Here is a 16,544-nt window from a genome sequence, read left to right on the forward strand (position 1 = left end):
TACTTCTGTATCAAAACCTATTTCATGTGGGAAAAGCAGGTTTTAAAACAGGTTGCCGTGCACACAGTTTTCCCCAAAGCGCTGTTGCCACTATATTTACTTCTTTCTCAAAGAGCCCCCGGAAGCCATAAAAATATAAGAGCAATGGAATAAAAGCCCAGTGTGCTTGGAGTTTGGCGCTGAATAGTAAATGGTAAGATAGAAACGCAGCAGGGAGTTGTAAAGCAGGGTCATCCATAACAGCATCTCTTGACCGGGAGCCTTATGGTCCTTTGTGGGCCCCCAGGAAGTTCCAAGGGTGAAAATGGGGAGGCAGGTTGTAATAGTAGTAGGACACCAGTAGGACAGGGGCGACAGTGGGGAAAGATGGTGAAACACTGGTCTCCAACACCATTAACTCCGTTCTTGGTTGAGACCACATCATCAATGCGGCAGCCAACCTTGAGCAAGAGGGAGTGTGAAAGAAAGAGAGGAAAGAAATAGAGAAAGAAAAGGAAGGAAGGAAGGAAGGAAGGAAGGAAGGAAGGAAGGAAGGAAGGAAGGAAGGAAGGAAGGAAGGAAGGAAGGAAGGAAGGAAGGAAGGAAGGGAGGGAGGGAGGGAGGGAGGGAGGGAGGGAGGGAGGGAGGGAGGGAGAAAAAGAAAGGAAATAAAAGAAAAACAGAAAGAGAGAGAAAAAGAAAGAGAGAGAGAACGAGAGAAAGAAAGAAAGAAAGAAAGAAAGAAAGAAAGAAAGAAAGAAAGAAAGAAAGAAAGAAAGAAAGAAAGAAAGAAAGAAAGAAAGAAAGAAAGAAGGAAAGAAAGAAAGAAAGAAAGAAAGAAAGAAAGAAAGAAAGAAAGAAGGAAAGAGAGAGAAGTCTTAAGCCACGGCTGACCCGCACAGGAAGGCAGATTCAGTGGCCCCATGAGCAGCACTTTACTGGGACAGTTCTTCAAGTGTAGCTGTAGGCAAACAACTACAGATGGAGAGCTGTTTGAAAAGATGTTCCAAGAACTATTTTGTTTTTCTAGAAAAGGAAGCAGGGACGGAGCAAGAGCACAGTGGGTAGGGTATTCACCACATGGCCACTGGGGTTCAATCCCTGGCACCCCATGTGATCTTCTGAGCACTGCCAGGAGTGATCCCTGAGTACAGAGCCAGGGGTGAGCCTTGGGTATCACTGGGTGTGGCCAAAAGTTACAAATAAAAAGGGAAGAATAAAAAGTACTCTCTTTTCCCCCCAGTTCACCGTTACTTGAAATATAGCATGATTGGGCAAGGGTAGGGGGAAGGTGTGTGTGTGGGGGGTGTTATCCTACATCAGGGGAGCACCTGGGGGGCAGAATTTTTAGATCAGTTTAAAGTTTACAAAATTACTATTGTAGGGCTGGAGCGATAGTACAGTGGATAGGGCATTTGCCTTGCATACAGCCAACCCAGGTTCGACTCCCAGATCCCGTATGGTCCCCTGAGCAACACCAGGAGAAATTCCTGAGTGCAGAGCCAGGAGTAACCCCTGAGCAACACCAGGTGTGACCCAAAAAGCAAAAAAAAAAAAGGATGAAGATCCTAAAGGTTAGAAGTAGGAATCTGGGGTACAAAAAAATTTCCCCAGTAACTGGAAGACGCAGAAATGAAACCTAGAGCACTCCATTTGCCCACGCTGTCATCACAAAAATAAAATATTTGTACCATCAATTGTGAGAAGGTCGCTGGCAATATCGAGGACACAGTGCAAAAGACATTCTTTAGAAAATCAACGTAATACCAAGTGTCCAACGGTACCAGGAGATGCGGCCCCAACTGTGCAGGGGAGAGGAGGACCCTAGTCCGAGAAAGCAACCAGGAATGCAGGCGAAGGGCATCTGGAGGCAGAAAGGTGCTCCGTCCACAACTGGGGTCTGCTGCCAACGCAAGGAGCACCCTATCGGGAGGCGGGCCTCCCCTCTCACTGAGCAGGCCAGGATGAGAGAGGGTGCAAGACCCCCCGCAAAGGCCCAGAAGCCACCTGGGGAGAGGAGGGGTTGCCAAGCGGAACCACTTGATCCTGCAGTACCGGGAAGGCATTAAGCTAACAAATGATGTCGGGAGATACTCTGCCTGCAGAAGGACCGGGCAGAGTGGAACTGGAAAGCTTGGCTTTTCTTTCTTTTTTTTTTAATTTTATTGAATCACCATGAGATAGTTACAAGCTTTCATGCTTGGGTTACAATCTCACAGTGATCAAACACCCATCCCTCCACCAGTGCACATTCCCCACCAACAATATCCCCGGTATATTCCCCCCTTTCCCACCCTCCCCCTGCCTCCATGGCAGACAATATTCCCCATACTCTCTCTCTACTTTTGGGCATTATGGCTTGCAATACCAAATCTGAAAACAACCCAAGAAACTTTGGTACATCTATACAATGGAATACTATGCAGCTGTTAGAAAAGATGAAATCATGAAATTTGCATTCAAGTGGATAGACAGGGAGAGTATCATGCTAAGTGAAATGAGTCATAAAGAGAAAGACAGACATGGAAGGACTGCACTCATTTATGTAGTATAGAAGAACATCACATGAGGCTGACAGCCAAGGACAGTAGACACAAGGGCCAGGAGGATTGCCCTGTAGCTGGAAGCCTGCTTCATGAGCAGAGGGGAGAAGGCAGATGGAATAGAGAAGGGATCACTAAGAAAATGATGGCTGGAGGAATCAGTCAGGATGGGAGATGTGTGCTGAAAGTAGATAACGGACAAACATGATGACCTCTCAGCGTCTGTGAGAGCTCAGCTTTGCAGGAGGAAAGAGAAAGATGGCTGGGGCTAAGGTCAAACAACAGGAGTACTAATTCCTGTCGAATTTCTTACCACAGACCAAACAAAATGCCCAAAATGTCATCTTCACTGCCACCATGCCTAGTGGCTGTTACTACCATCGCCTTTGCATACAGAAACGGATGCGAGGCCAGAGAGAGAACACAGGGCTCAGGTGCTTGCACGGCAGGTGTCCCACCTATGGCCGCCCCAGCACCACCAGGAATAATCGCTGAGCACAGGGCCAGGAGTAACCTATGAACACTGACAGATATGGCCCAAGCCTTAGCCTCCCCACTCCTCCCCATCTCCCCCCACCCCAAGAGAGAAAGACACAGATGCAGAGAAGAATGAGGTTACAGCAGCCAGGAAATACGAGAGCTGGGTTCGAACTCAGCAAGTGAGGCCTCTGGGCCTATACATGGAAGTCAGGTCCCTGTCCTCTGAGGTGTGGCGTGTTTGGGGAGAGTGGGGGTGCAATCCAAGGCCTCACACACCCACGTCCTTCCTTGGCTGGGGTCTTATGCCAGGACCCCTAGGAACGTCATTGGCTTTCAGGACATGACCATGGGAAAAGGACATCCCGATTGGTAGGTCCAGGCTGTTTCCCAAGGCACATCAGAGGTTGTCTGTCACTACCCGAGTGGAGAGAGCTCAGTGGCAGTGTTCTCCCAGCAGTGGAAGAAAATGCACTTGAATGCAGCTGGTGCAGCAAAGAGCCCAAGCTTCAGCACCCAGGGATGATGCCCAGGGTATGTGAAGTTCCAGAAAGACCTGGGATCTGATAAATAACCCGCAGCGATGCCTGGAGAACCTATGTGCGGTCAATTCCCTACCACCTTCCACCCAATGCTTTCAGCATCCACCAAGGATCCGTCTTTTATTTTGTTTTTCATTTTTTGTTTTTTTCCGGAGGGGCCACACTTGGTGCTGCTCAGGTGTTAACTCCTGGCAGAGCTAGAGGGGCCCTAGCCAGGACCCAGGACTGACCGAGGATCAATCACATGCAAGGCAAGGCCCTTATCCGCTGAGCAATCTCTCGGGCCCACTGATGACCCTTTCTGGCTCAGTTATTATACTGAGGGTTGTATCCACATTTTCAACTGGCTGTCTCAATTTTGCTTCTGAGTCTCATTTTGGGAGTTTTTTTTAAATGCAGTGTGTTATAATCCAATATTGCCATTATTCTTTTTGCTGTTAAAACTGTCTAAAATGAGACCAGCAGGAGCCCTCACGCCAGTTTCTTTGACATGCAGGAAACCTCCCTGATGGGTTTTGAAAGCCTTCCCATCTTTTAAGTGTGACAGTACGATACAGGATCATCTTGTACTTTCCCTGACCCCAAAAGCAAGTCAACTATTTCTTCCAGGAGCCCTAGATCATTTCTAGGGCTCATAGTGAGAGATGGCATTTTAGAAACCAAAATGAATAAAAGCATGCCTTTACAAAAGATCTATCCGGACAGTCACTATTTTAACCAGAGGAGACATTTAGCATCACCCACTGTGGGACCAAGTAGGGAGAGTGCTTTGCATGTCTCCTGATGTGCAACTCAAAAACGTTTCCTTTAATGTTGTTTCAGTATAATGTTGATGGAAACCCAGACAAATAAAAACATAAACAAAAAAACTAGGAGACATACTAAACTAAACAATGGTATTCAATGATCTGCTCTCATTATCTAGTACTTCACTGAAAGTCACAGTTTCCAAGGCCATATCAACAATGTTTTTTAAAATTTGGGGGGGAGGGGTTTAGTTGGGTTTATTTTTTGGTGGGGGTTATTTTGGGGCCACACCTAGCGGTGCTCAGGGTTTGCTCCTTGCTCTGCTAAGGGATCAGTTCTGGTGAGGTTTGGGGGGCCACATGGGGTGCCCGAGATTTCACCCTGGTCATCTGCATGCAAGGCAAGCTCCCTACCTCTGTCCTCTCTCTCTGGCCCTCATATCAACAGTGTTAAGTGAGACTTACTGTTCTTATGAATTGTACACAACAGCCCCAAGAAGCTATTCTTCCAAACATGCTTAATCTGATTCTAACCATGAGAAGCCAGCAGAAGAATCCAGATTTTGGTCATTTCTATAGCTAGTCTGAATGCTAAAAAAAAAAAAAAGAAAACTGTGTCTAGAGTCTAAAAACAATTAAGAAACTACAGTCTAATAAGCCTCAGATAAGTCACTGATTACATTTCTGTATCTAAAAAAAGGCTAAAAAGACATTCCAGGATGGGAACAGAGAAATGGCACGGCAGGAAAGGGCCCTCCTTGTTGCCATGGACGCAGCTGACCTGGCTCAAGTCCCGGCACCATATAGAGTCCCCAGAGCCCCACCAGGGGTAACCCCTGAGCACAGAGCCAGCACTGGCCCAATTATCAAAAGGAAAAAAAATAGACATTTGGGAATAAACAAAGAAATAAACATATGGACCGCTGGGGCCATAGCGATTGTAGAGGGTAGGCATTTGCCTTGCATATGCCAACCGGGGTTCCTTGCCTGACATCACACCCAAACACAGCCAGGAGGAATCCCTGAGAACCCCCGAAAAACAATTAATAATAATAATAATAATAATACATGAAAATAACCTTATGGACTGGATACTGAATGATGTCACTGAATTAATGTTAATTTTCTTAGGTATGATATGATAATGTGGTCATGTGAGAAAATGCCTGTGATTTTAAGATATACATGATAAAATATTTATGTGCGAGCTGCTAGGATGTTTTACAACTTTCATCTAAATGGTTTGGAAATAAATTTATATGAAGTGAGGAGAATGTGGTAAAATCACAACAACTGATGCTTTTAAGGGGGAAGGATATAAGAATTCCCTGTACTACTGATCTTTTCTGTAGGTTTGAAAGCTCACAAATAAAAATACATGTGTATATACATACATTTCTGTCATGATTATAACCATGAAAAGAGCTGTATAATGGGGATAAGGACTAGATGAAAATATTTCAAGCAAAGTGCAGTGAATGTGTTAGGCTACAGAGCTTTCACTGCTACCACCATCACCACCATCAGCATCAAATCTCCAAATCTTCTGTAATGCAACATCTAGAAGTCAACAGAAAACAAAATCTTCCTGAACTGGAAACCAGGATGTCACCTGAAAGGAAACCCCCAACAGTCTCCATGAGAAGCAGGGACAGAGAAATGAGTGACTTTGCCTCCAGAAGCACGTGAGGGAGCAGGACATGAAAGGAATGGGGTCTTGGGCAGGTGCTTCCTTTTCAGACCCTTTAAGTACAAAGGAGTTTCAACTCTGAGTCTGAAACAGTCAAATACAATGAATCACCAAATAACTCCCTTCCTGTTGTTCCTATATCTATCTGCCTCCTGTGTGGCCACAAATAGACATTTTCTCTGCACATATTGTGTAGAGTCTTGTGGACTCTAAGAACCTACAATCGCAAACAAAATACTTTTTTTTCACTTTTTGGTCACACCCAGCAATGCGCAGGAATTACTCCTGGCAGTGCTCAGGGGACCATATGGGATGCTGGGAATCGAACCTGGGTTGGCCACGTGCAAGGCAAATGCCCTACCTGCTGTGCTATTGCTCCAGCCCCTAAAATACTATTTAAATGTCTTAAGATTTCCATATTACAAGCAACCCAGAGGCACAAAACCTTCCTCAAAGAAGACATACAGATAGCCAAAAGGTATATAAAAAAATTCTCTGCATCGCTGATCATCAGGGCAATGTAGATCAAAACAAGAAAAGAGATACCACCTCACACCAGTGAGACTGGAATGCATCACAAAGAACAAAAAATAAGCGTTGGTGTGGATGTGGGGGAGGGGAGCCCTCGTCCACTGTTGATAGAATTGTTGTCTGGCTCAATCTTTTGCAAAAACAGTATGGACACTTCTCAAAAAAAAAACCTTAAGTACTGAGCTTCCATCACTGTATCACTGTCATCCCGTTGTTCATCGATTTACTTAAGCGTGCAACAGTAACATCTCTATTACACTCAGCCGAGATTTTAGCAGCCTCTCCTTACTCATCTTTCCCAACGATTGGAGGCTCTTTCAGGGTCAGGGGAATGAGACTTATTTTTGGCATATCAAATACACCACAGGTAGCTTGCCAGGCTCTGCTTCCATATGACCCAGAAATCCCAATTAGTGGCATCTCTCCCAAGAGCCCCAACACTCTACTCAGAAAAGGTATTTACATTCCTATGTTCATTGCATCAGTACTCATGGTCACCAAAATCTGGAAACATAAACGTCCAATAACAGATGATCAAATAAAGAAACTATGGTATACATACACCATGGAATACTACTCAGCTGAAAAAAAGATGAAGTCGTGCAATTTTCTGCTATATGGATGGGTCTGGGGTGGGGGTTACTGTGCTGAATGAAGTCAGCCAGAAGGAAAGGGACAGACACAGAATGATCTCGCTCGTGTGTGGGATATAAAGAAGCAGGTTCGGGGATAAAGGCAACAGAACCTGAAATCTGATCCACAGAATTGAGCTTGCCGTGGCAGGGAGACAGGGTGGGGTCTGTGGAGTGGGTTAAGGGGGGACCTGGAGACAAGGGTGGAGGACAGCAGCCATGTTGGTAAAGGCCACATGCACAAAACCTGATCATTAACAGTGTTGTAAACACAGTTACCGTAAGTACTGTTAACAGTGCCTATGCATTTTTAATATTTAAAGTAAAATACATTTTTTATTTCACTTTGATGCTTTACGAACATGTTTCCCCCAAGAGCTGCACGTCTGTGAACTGCTAACCCCATTGAGGTTCTTGATTTGCAAACAAGCACTGTTTAAGCAGGATCTTACCCTGAACTGAACAAATGAGCATCATGACTGCCGGCATCACAGCCCATGGCTGTGGCTCCTAGACAGCTAGAAGGTGACCCTAGAGACGGTGAGTAGGGGGTGGAGGAAGCAGTTTGTGGAACAGCCCCAGACACACGCATGCTGGAAAGAGACCTGTGATGTGCGCTGGTGGAGGGGTGGGTGACAGAACATGGTATGGCTGGAGCCTAATCACGAACAGCTTTGTAAGGGTCTATCTCACAGTGATTCAATAAAAACAAGAAAGAAAAAGGGGGAAAAAAGCAACCTGTGAACTTTAGGTTCCAATCCCTCTTCCATATTCTGTTACTTAAAGGTGGAATTCTGGACAGAGATTCGTTGCTTTGTTTCTTTGATGCCAAAGGGTTCCTAGCAGCTTCGTATACGTTTTTAGCCCAAATCTCCTACCAAAATATTTCCTCCAATCACATGAAGCTGGGCCATTCCATTCCCTTATATGCCTGCAAGCCCATACAAATGTCTGGTTACCTTTTACACACGGGATACATTCTGTTTAGATATGAAGGGAGAGATCTCAGCAAGGAAAGCTAATAATTCATTTAACGGGCCATAATTTCCCAATGGCTTTATTTATTCTAACAAGTTTATTTCAGTAAAATAGTTTACCAGACTCATGAAAAAAGGAGTGCACACAGCAGGCCTGAGGCCAGTCCCTAGCCAGCCTGCTTGCAGCAGGGCTCGTGAACTTGGTTTTCGCAATCTTTTTTCCATGACGAGCTGGTGAAGCCATTTCACGAGGCCTGGGCTGTGTGTGCCAACAATGTGATTCATGGTGAACCCTGCTAGAGGGCTGGGGTTTGGGTGGTTCCCAGGAAGGGACCACAAATGCTGAACGGCCCTGGTGAAAACCCTGAACTGTAATGGGGAAGGGGCTTCTCCGGGCGGCAATGTCACACACGCAGCACTGCCACAGCCTGAGAGACTGTGCAGATTTGCCCACTCTGCTGGCCGGGGCTCTCCTTCCTGTCCTCATGCAGCTGCATGCTCAGTCCCGGCTAAGAGACATTGGCGAAGAGTAACTACATTCTCCTTTCTGATAGTGAATATCAAATGTGTGGGTGATCTCAGATCCCTAAAAGAAGACTCTCGGTTTGATGTCCCATGTATTTTGGAGTAGCTTATGAAAACCTAAACATCATCCTGGAATGAGCATGGTCCAACAGACCGCGACCCACACGAGCCAGATGAAACCTGTCTTTGTCATTGTTCTATCGACGGGGGAGTGGCTGGGAACTGAGCTCACTGCTTCTAGATGCCAAAATATTAAGTGGGTTGGGGGATAAGGTCACACCAGCAGTGCTCAGGGCTTACTCCTGGCACTGTGCTCAGGGATCAATCCTGGCAGTGCTCAGAGATCAAGTGTGTGGTGACAGGGATCAAACCAAAATCGGCTGCATGTAAGGCAAATGCTCTAACTGCTGTTTTGTCACTCTGCCCCCCTCCACCAACATCAAACAATATTCTGACTACAATTTCTCAGGGACTAAAAGAGAAATATTTCCTATGGCTTTTTTTTATTTTTTAATTTTTCTTTTTTGGGGGGGTCACACCTGGTGATGCAAGGGGTTACTTCTGGCTCATGCACTCAGGAGTTACTCCTGACAGTGCTCAGGGGACCATGTGGGATGCTGGGAGTTGAACCCGGGTCGGGCGCATGCAAGGCAAACGCCCTACCCCCTGTGCTATCACTCCAGCCCCAATAGTCCCTATGGGGCCAAATGCAGAGGCTAAACCTTGGGTATACTGACTCAAAGCCAAGGATTTTTATGTTTCGTGTCTTCAAGATGTCACCAGTGCATGTACCAAACAGCTGAGCATCATCAGGAAAAGCTAGTCATTGCTGTGCTCATACATCTTGTCATTTTTGTTTAGGGTTGATTACACGCAGTCATTTTTTTTACAAGAATACAATCCCAAATTCAGCCATGAAACCACTCATGTGTTTTCCAAGGTCCACTGATCACAGGGAACGGGTCAGGACAGAGGCCAAGTTCAAGTTCTGCTGGGATCTGTGGATTAGTGCTACGTCACCACTCTCAGCCAGCAGCAAGGTGCAGAGCGCACACTCAACCCCATCCTCCTTGGGTAATAATGAACCCGTGTACTCAGCGCTGGTGAGACAGGTAGATGAAACGCTGGCTGCCCTGATCAGGCTGGGGCTGATCCACAGGAACGCTCTCCCCAAAGCCTGCAGACCAGCTGATTCCAACACTGCCGTGACAGTTCTGTTCGGAAGTCTTCCCTCCTGCCTAAAACACACCGTGCCTTGCTCGGGGGTTTCCAGCTAAGCAATCATATGTCAAGTGCCTGTGAGCTCGAGCGAGGCCACCACCCCGCTCCCGTGGGCACTGGCGGGACACACAAACCAGGCTCCATTCATGTATTAGCTGCTGCTTGCACACAGTCCCAGAGCTCTCGGTGCTTCCTTCTGCATCACTTGTTTCTCCCCACCAGCTCATTTTTCCCACTAGCACCCTCCTTCTGCACGTGAGCACCGGATATGACTGAGGATGTGAGGCGGCTGAGAAGGGTCACTGTACAACCCCGCCCCCCCCACACACCCAGGCGATCATGCTGGAATTTCGTATCCGCCGTGTACACCGTGCAGCCTCAGGACCCGGCAGCTCATCTCCGTGTGCAGTGTCCAGCCCAGCTGTGACCACATGCGCCAAACAGAGTGGCTCTGCTCAGCCCCCAGTGGAAAGAGCCAGGAGCCCTCCGGCCGCCCCTGGGAGCTGGCCGGTCTGCAGCCCCGCGTGAACTGCACCAAGTCCCGGGAGCGGTTCTGCACTCCGGAAGGTGCTCAGTGTACAGGAGAGCTGCCCCCTCTGACTGCACACTTCAAAGAAAGGCTAAAGTGCTCTGAGTTTCTCGTAGGTAATGCCTCTGGTGAGCCAGCGCACAGACCCACACCTGCCTGTGATGCTGGCAGTGTGCAGCCATGCTACCGCAAAGGTCACTGGCCAAGATGAGTGTCAGCAATGACATTTGTGGGGAATCACCCCCTTCAGAGCCCCAAGGTCAGGGTAGGCCCCTGGGTAAGAACGTTTGGCAGATTTAGACCATCAGGGCTGCAAATGCATGCCCAGGCGAGTACAGAACAGATGACCATGACTTTAATAGCTACTTTAGACAATGTGGGTTTCCAATGTGCGTGGCCAGGCAAGGAAAGAAGAGATTATCCTGCTGCAAAGCTGTAAGCTGAGGGTGCCTGCTGACAGCCCTCCCCCTAGGGCCTCGGCTGTGTCAGTATCGCAGCTGTGGCACTTAATGTCCCTACTAAGTGTCCTTAACTTACCAGTTCATGGAAATCATGGCTCCATGAACTGGAGTCAGCAATCCACAGGAGCTGGGGCGGGGGGTGTTTGTTGTCAAAATTTGTATCCACTGAATGGCCAGCCTATCCTCTTGTTGAGAACCTCAGCAAGCCCCAGGGTCTCTCTCATTCTCTGTGGCCAACCACGGCTAAACAGTGGTCTAAGGCGCCAATCCAACTAGCTATCACCCCGGGGAATCTAAACACCATCTATCTGCTTACTGCAGACAATCAACCCCACCTCAGTCTCTGACGTTTTGACTGTTTCTTTTTGCTTTTATGAAATAAATTCACCTTGGATGAAAAGAAGTGAAAATACAAATTCTCCCCCAATATTAAATACGAGAAAGTTTCAATAAAAATTTTACCTTACAAACCGGGTAAGGCACTTGCCTTGCATGCAGCCAACCTGGGTTCAATTTCAACACCACATATGATCCCCCAAGCACTACTAGGAGTGATCCCTGAGCACAAAGTCAGGAATCATCCCTGAGCGCCATTAGGTATGTCCCACAACTAAAATAAACCCCCACACTGGGGTGGGGGTAACAATAAATCCGTATGGGACTTTTAAAATCTGAACCTAATTTTTAAAAATCCTTATACAATTGATAAGGAAGATGACTAAATACATATTTTGAAATGGAATAATTATTGGAATAAAACAGATAGAGGCTTGATTTATAAAATTTTATGATAACAAAATGTGTGGTGAGGTTTCCAGAAGAGGTGAAATCATCAAGCTATCAAAATAGCAATTCTTGAAAGAAATCTAAAGTACTCAACTTCCTGATAACTGAAGTTTGGAGAGGGAAACAGATCCCCGCATCACCGTTACATCAAAAAACAAAGTCCATATAGATTATAGATTTAAATTCTAAAACTAAAACCATCAAAGTGATCATGGAAAAAATAGGAAAAAATAGTTCATTTCCTATATAATCTATTTAATAGGAAAAGGTTACAATCCTGGCAGAATCCACAGAAGAAAAGGTTGAACTGGATAAATTCAATAAATACATGAGGACATTAAGTCCTTGTTTAGAACTCTTTAAGGAAAATTATAACTACCATTAGCAACTTAAACAAAATCACTTAAAAAATCTGCAGCCAACAAATGATTAATCTTTCGATACTAAGAGATTACCAGCCAGTAAGAAAAAGAGACGGTAACAAAAGGGGGGAAGGTGCATTAGGCCAGCCATGAAATACTCCATATATTTGTGAACTGAAGACTTGACAAAAGGAAATCTCATTTTTCACTTACGCAAATGTCAAAGATTTCTAAAATAATGCTCAGAATGAGTAATATTTGTAGAGCTGATGAGTAACTGTGGTAGATGCCATCAAATCATTTTCATGAAAAAGATTGGTTTTCAAGGGGGAAAGGGCATCTCTCATGTGAATGAATGTCTTGTGGTGATGCTGCTTTGATCAGAACTCTGAGGTGTTGATAAGCGTGTGCTGGGTCAGTGTGTGGGTAGGAAGCTGGTTACCTGGCAGACAGCTTGCAACCCAACTGCAGGTAGTTGGTCAGGTTCCCAGTTGCTGCAAGTAATAGTCCCAGGTAGGGAGGAGAAGGCTTCATGGGCCTGGAAGAAAACTCAGGATGGAATTGGACACCAACAAAATAAGGATGATCTGAAATGAGAATAATTGTGAAGCGATGAGGCAGACAAATATGAGAAATGCTTTAATGATCTTATCTTTGCACTAAAAACACTTGCTACAAGCAGGATTTGGACTACACTATGGCTCGGAGGGCTGTGCTCCTCCTGCTTAAGACAGCTTTATTATTATTATTATTATTTTAAATTTTATTGAATCACCATGAGATAGTTATAAGCTCTCATGTTTGGGTTACAATCACACAATGATCAAACACCCATCCCTCCACCAGTGCATATTCCCCACCACCAATATCCCCGGTATACCCCCTCCCTTTCCCACCGTCCCCCTGCCTCTAAGGCAGACAATATTCCCCATACTCTTTCTCTACTTTTGGGCATTATGGCTTGCAACACAGACACTGAGAGGTCATCATGTTTGATCCATTATCAACTTTCAGCATGAATCTCCCATCCCAACTGGTTCCTCCAGCCATCATTTTCTTAGTGATCCCTTCTCTATTCCATCTGCCTCCTCCCCTCTGCTCATGAAGCAGGCTTCCACCTGTAGGGCAATCCTCCTGGCCTTTGTATCTACTGTCCTTGGGTGTCAGCCTCATTTAAACAGTTTCTTAACTAAACCTGTCTATGTGACTCCTGGAGCAGCCAGGGACACATGTTAAAAACCAAACTCACTAACTTGATGACAGGAGATTCGAACGTGTTGCTTTAATGATGCATGCAGTCGAATTTTGATCTGTGAAGCTTAGCTCACATAATAAGAGATTGGCATTTCATTTGTGGGAAGTATTAGAATAAGTGATTTTCCATCTTATTTTGTTTTTTTAGGGTCATGCCCCGTGACACTTGGGGGTGGGGATGGGTCACTTCCGGTGGATCCTGGCAGCCATGTCATGCTGAGGCTAGAACCTGAGCCTCCCACACCCCAAGCATGTGCTCCACCCATTATGCCACCATTGTGGCCCAGAGAGTGAACAAATGTAGGCATAACTTTTTGAACTGCAAGGCAGTTGCACTGTCCCCAAATCTGCCTGTGACGGGAAGGGGCGTCACAGTCTTGGTTGGTTCCATGTCCATGGTGGCCCACATACTCTAAGTAACCATACACATGCCATTATTTCTTTTAGCTGGTGCCTTAGGACATTTTGTACAAGGTCTTTCCTTGGGAAGTTTCCCGGGAATGTACCAAATACAACTGCTGAGTCACAGCTAAAACTTAGGTATTTATCACAGCACCAGGAAGCCCAACTTGAATCTGCTAACAGCCCTCCTGATGAAGAGTCCCTGGGCAAGAAAATGATGGCCTGTCAACGTGTTTATGGTGGTTATAGTCTGGGGGACAAGGGCTCAAGGGAGTATAGTTTCTTTCCTCGTACTTTTCCACATCATATGAGCCTTTACAGCAAACATATAGTACTTAAATTATCAGGAGGAAAAAATAAGCTCTTTCCAAATTGAGGGTTTTAAAAGTCACTAATGGGTGATTCAAGTTCTAGATGTCATACGAATAGAAAAGTACCTTTCCCCAGGTACCTGAACTCCTCTGCTTCAAAGTGGGAAATATTTAGCAAGCAACCCTCCTGCTTTTGAGTAGAAATATTCTAGGTTTTCTGATTCCTTCCCATACTTGAAACTCTTAAAAATATGAACTAGAGAGATAATCCAGGAGATAAGGCACTTGCATTACACATGACCAAGTGCTGTTCAAGCCCAACACCATATAGGCTCTCCCCAGCACCTCTAGCAGTGACCCCCGCGCACCACCAGTGTGGCTCAAACCCAAACCTTCCCCCAGGCATGTCATTCTCAGATCAAAGAGGGACTGGGGACTCTCCAATCCCAAGATTACTTGGGCATAAGCATGCTCGGGGTGCTTTAGTTTTTACTTTGAAAATCACTTTCATAACTAATATATCAAACTGAAGATGATAAAACACAAATTTCACAGGGGAGGGGAATCTTGAACTTTGTGAAATTTAAATTGTACAACTTGATACCTTTTAATGAGATGCCTTATGAAGGGAGCTCTGTAGTACGGCATTCAAAGCTCACAAATCGCCAACATCTCCCCCTGGAGCCCTGAGAAAACTATCCAATAGACATGTCCACTGTCCTAAGGTCTTTTCCAAAGGTCTTGTTTGTTTGTTTGTTTGTTTGTTTGTTTGTTTGTTTGTTTGTTTTGGGGTCACACTTGGTGATGCACAGGGTTACTTTTGTCTCATGCACTCAGGAATTACTCCTGATGGTGCTCAGGGGACCATATGGGATGCTGGGAATCAAACCCGGGTCAGCCATGTGCAAGGCAAATGCCCTACCCGCTGTGCTATCGCTCCAGCCCCTCCACCGTCCTAAGGTCTTTTATTTAAAGCTTTGCTACACAATGTGGAAGCCCCTGACAGCGTAGTACAATGCTTCCCAAATAGCCGAGCGTGATCCAAGTGGCCCATGGTCACAAATAGCTGGTGGCTACCACGCTCAATGCGGCAAAGTAGTTCCCGCACTGCCTTCAAATTCTACTGGACAGCTCCAAGTTCATCTCCATCACATGGAGTGAATTAGAGGAACATGCGACATGAAAGCTTGATGGCCAATGCCAGCTCCTTCCCTCTAGGTCTCCTCAAGAGAAGAGAAACTAGCAACTTAGGGGGAAACTCACTACTGTACTTCTCTTTCAAGTGCAACAAAGCTTACAGCCCTGTGTCTAGGATGGCGGAGGAAGAAGCACACAGTAGTGTGTGTCTCTTTACTACTGCAGATAGAAGCTAAGGAGCATTCAGAGAGAGAGGCAAAGTATTGGAATAGAATGGATCTTTGAACTGAATCACTTTATCGCCCAAAGCCCCTGTGCCCATAAGAGGAAGGAAAGGCTTGGGGGGGTGTCAATGGCATTCTGTCAAAACAAAGTGTTATCTTCAAATAATGCTCTTAGTTTCTTTGACCCAAATTCTGGCATGCTCCTTATGTCAAGCCTTCTTGTTCCTTTTTGGACATCTTTAGGAACATAAACATTTATGAATATTCTTTTTTGGGGGGAAAGGAATGGGGGGTGTGGAGGAACACTGGCCAGTGTTTAGGAGGCTACTGCCAACTTGATGTTTGGGGGTCATCCTGTCAGAACTCGGAGGACCAAGCAGTCAAGCCCTCGGGGATCAAATCTTGGCCTCCAACATGCAAAGCACACACTCCGGCCCTTTGAACCATCTCCTTGCCCCTGTGAATAGACTTTCTAAAGCTTAGCTAACACCAAAATCTACTAGGGCATTTTCCTGAATCCAGTGAATTCCCTTGCAGTCAGTCACCTTTTAAAATCGCAAGATTTTACAGTGACTTTCAATTCCATTCCCGCCCACTGGAAATTTAAGTGTCAAAAGGAATCTAAACCCTTTCTGTCAAAGAGGTCTTCCAAACTTCGCTGACAATAACGAGAAGCGGAAAAACTGAAAAAGAATGAGTACTGAAGGCCAACAAAAGATGCTCTACTGGACAAATTCTCTGCTTCCTCACATGCCAGAAAGGTGCACTAGACTCCAACACCAAACGCTGATCCACATCAAACGCTCTTAAGCAAAGGCATTTCCATAAGACATACTAGAGGAAACACATCCTCATCATGTAATTCAGAGCTTCTCCCAATGCAGGAATAGCCAATGAAAACAAGAACAATAACCCCTCACAGCGGGGGTCTCTCCAGGTAGGGCACTTAGAAGCAAGGCACTCCCGTCTCCTTCCCTGTGAGTGGGGGTGACGTCACCTGCCTTTAAGTGACATAAGACAGAAAACATAGTGTCCATGGGGCTGGAGTGATAGCACAGCGGGTAGGGCGTTTGCCTTGCACATGGCCAACCCCAGTTCGATTCTCAGCATCCCATATGGTCCTCTGAGCACCGCCAGGGGTAATTCCTGAGTGCAGAGCCAGGAATGCATCCTGGCTTTGCCAGGTGTGACCGAAAAGAAAAAAAAAGAAAAAAA

The 16,544-nt window shown here is 45.8% G+C and overlaps 1 protein-coding gene across 6 annotated transcripts in view; it reads right to left on the reverse strand.

Moving 5' to 3' along the window:
- Positions 1–16,544, reverse strand: part of CTPS2 (CTP synthase 2) — a 125,865-nt gene that overhangs the window by 9,114 nt on the left and 100,207 nt on the right. For 5 of the 6 annotated variants that reach the window (XM_055121474.1, XM_055121472.1, XM_055121470.1 and 2 more), the window contains exon 17: positions 12,444–12,588. The exons of the other annotated variant lie outside the window; for it this stretch is intronic. In XM_055121474.1, coding sequence (XP_054977449.1) covers positions 12,444–12,588 — 145 coding nt within the window. The remainder of the gene's footprint in view (positions 1–12,443; positions 12,589–16,544) is intronic. 6 annotated transcript variants of the gene reach the window in all.

The sequence above is a fragment of the Sorex araneus genome, chromosome X (genome assembly GCF_027595985.1).
Source record: "Sorex araneus isolate mSorAra2 chromosome X, mSorAra2.pri, whole genome shotgun sequence".
In the NCBI taxonomy this organism is placed as follows: Eukaryota; Metazoa; Chordata; class Mammalia; order Eulipotyphla; family Soricidae; genus Sorex; species Sorex araneus.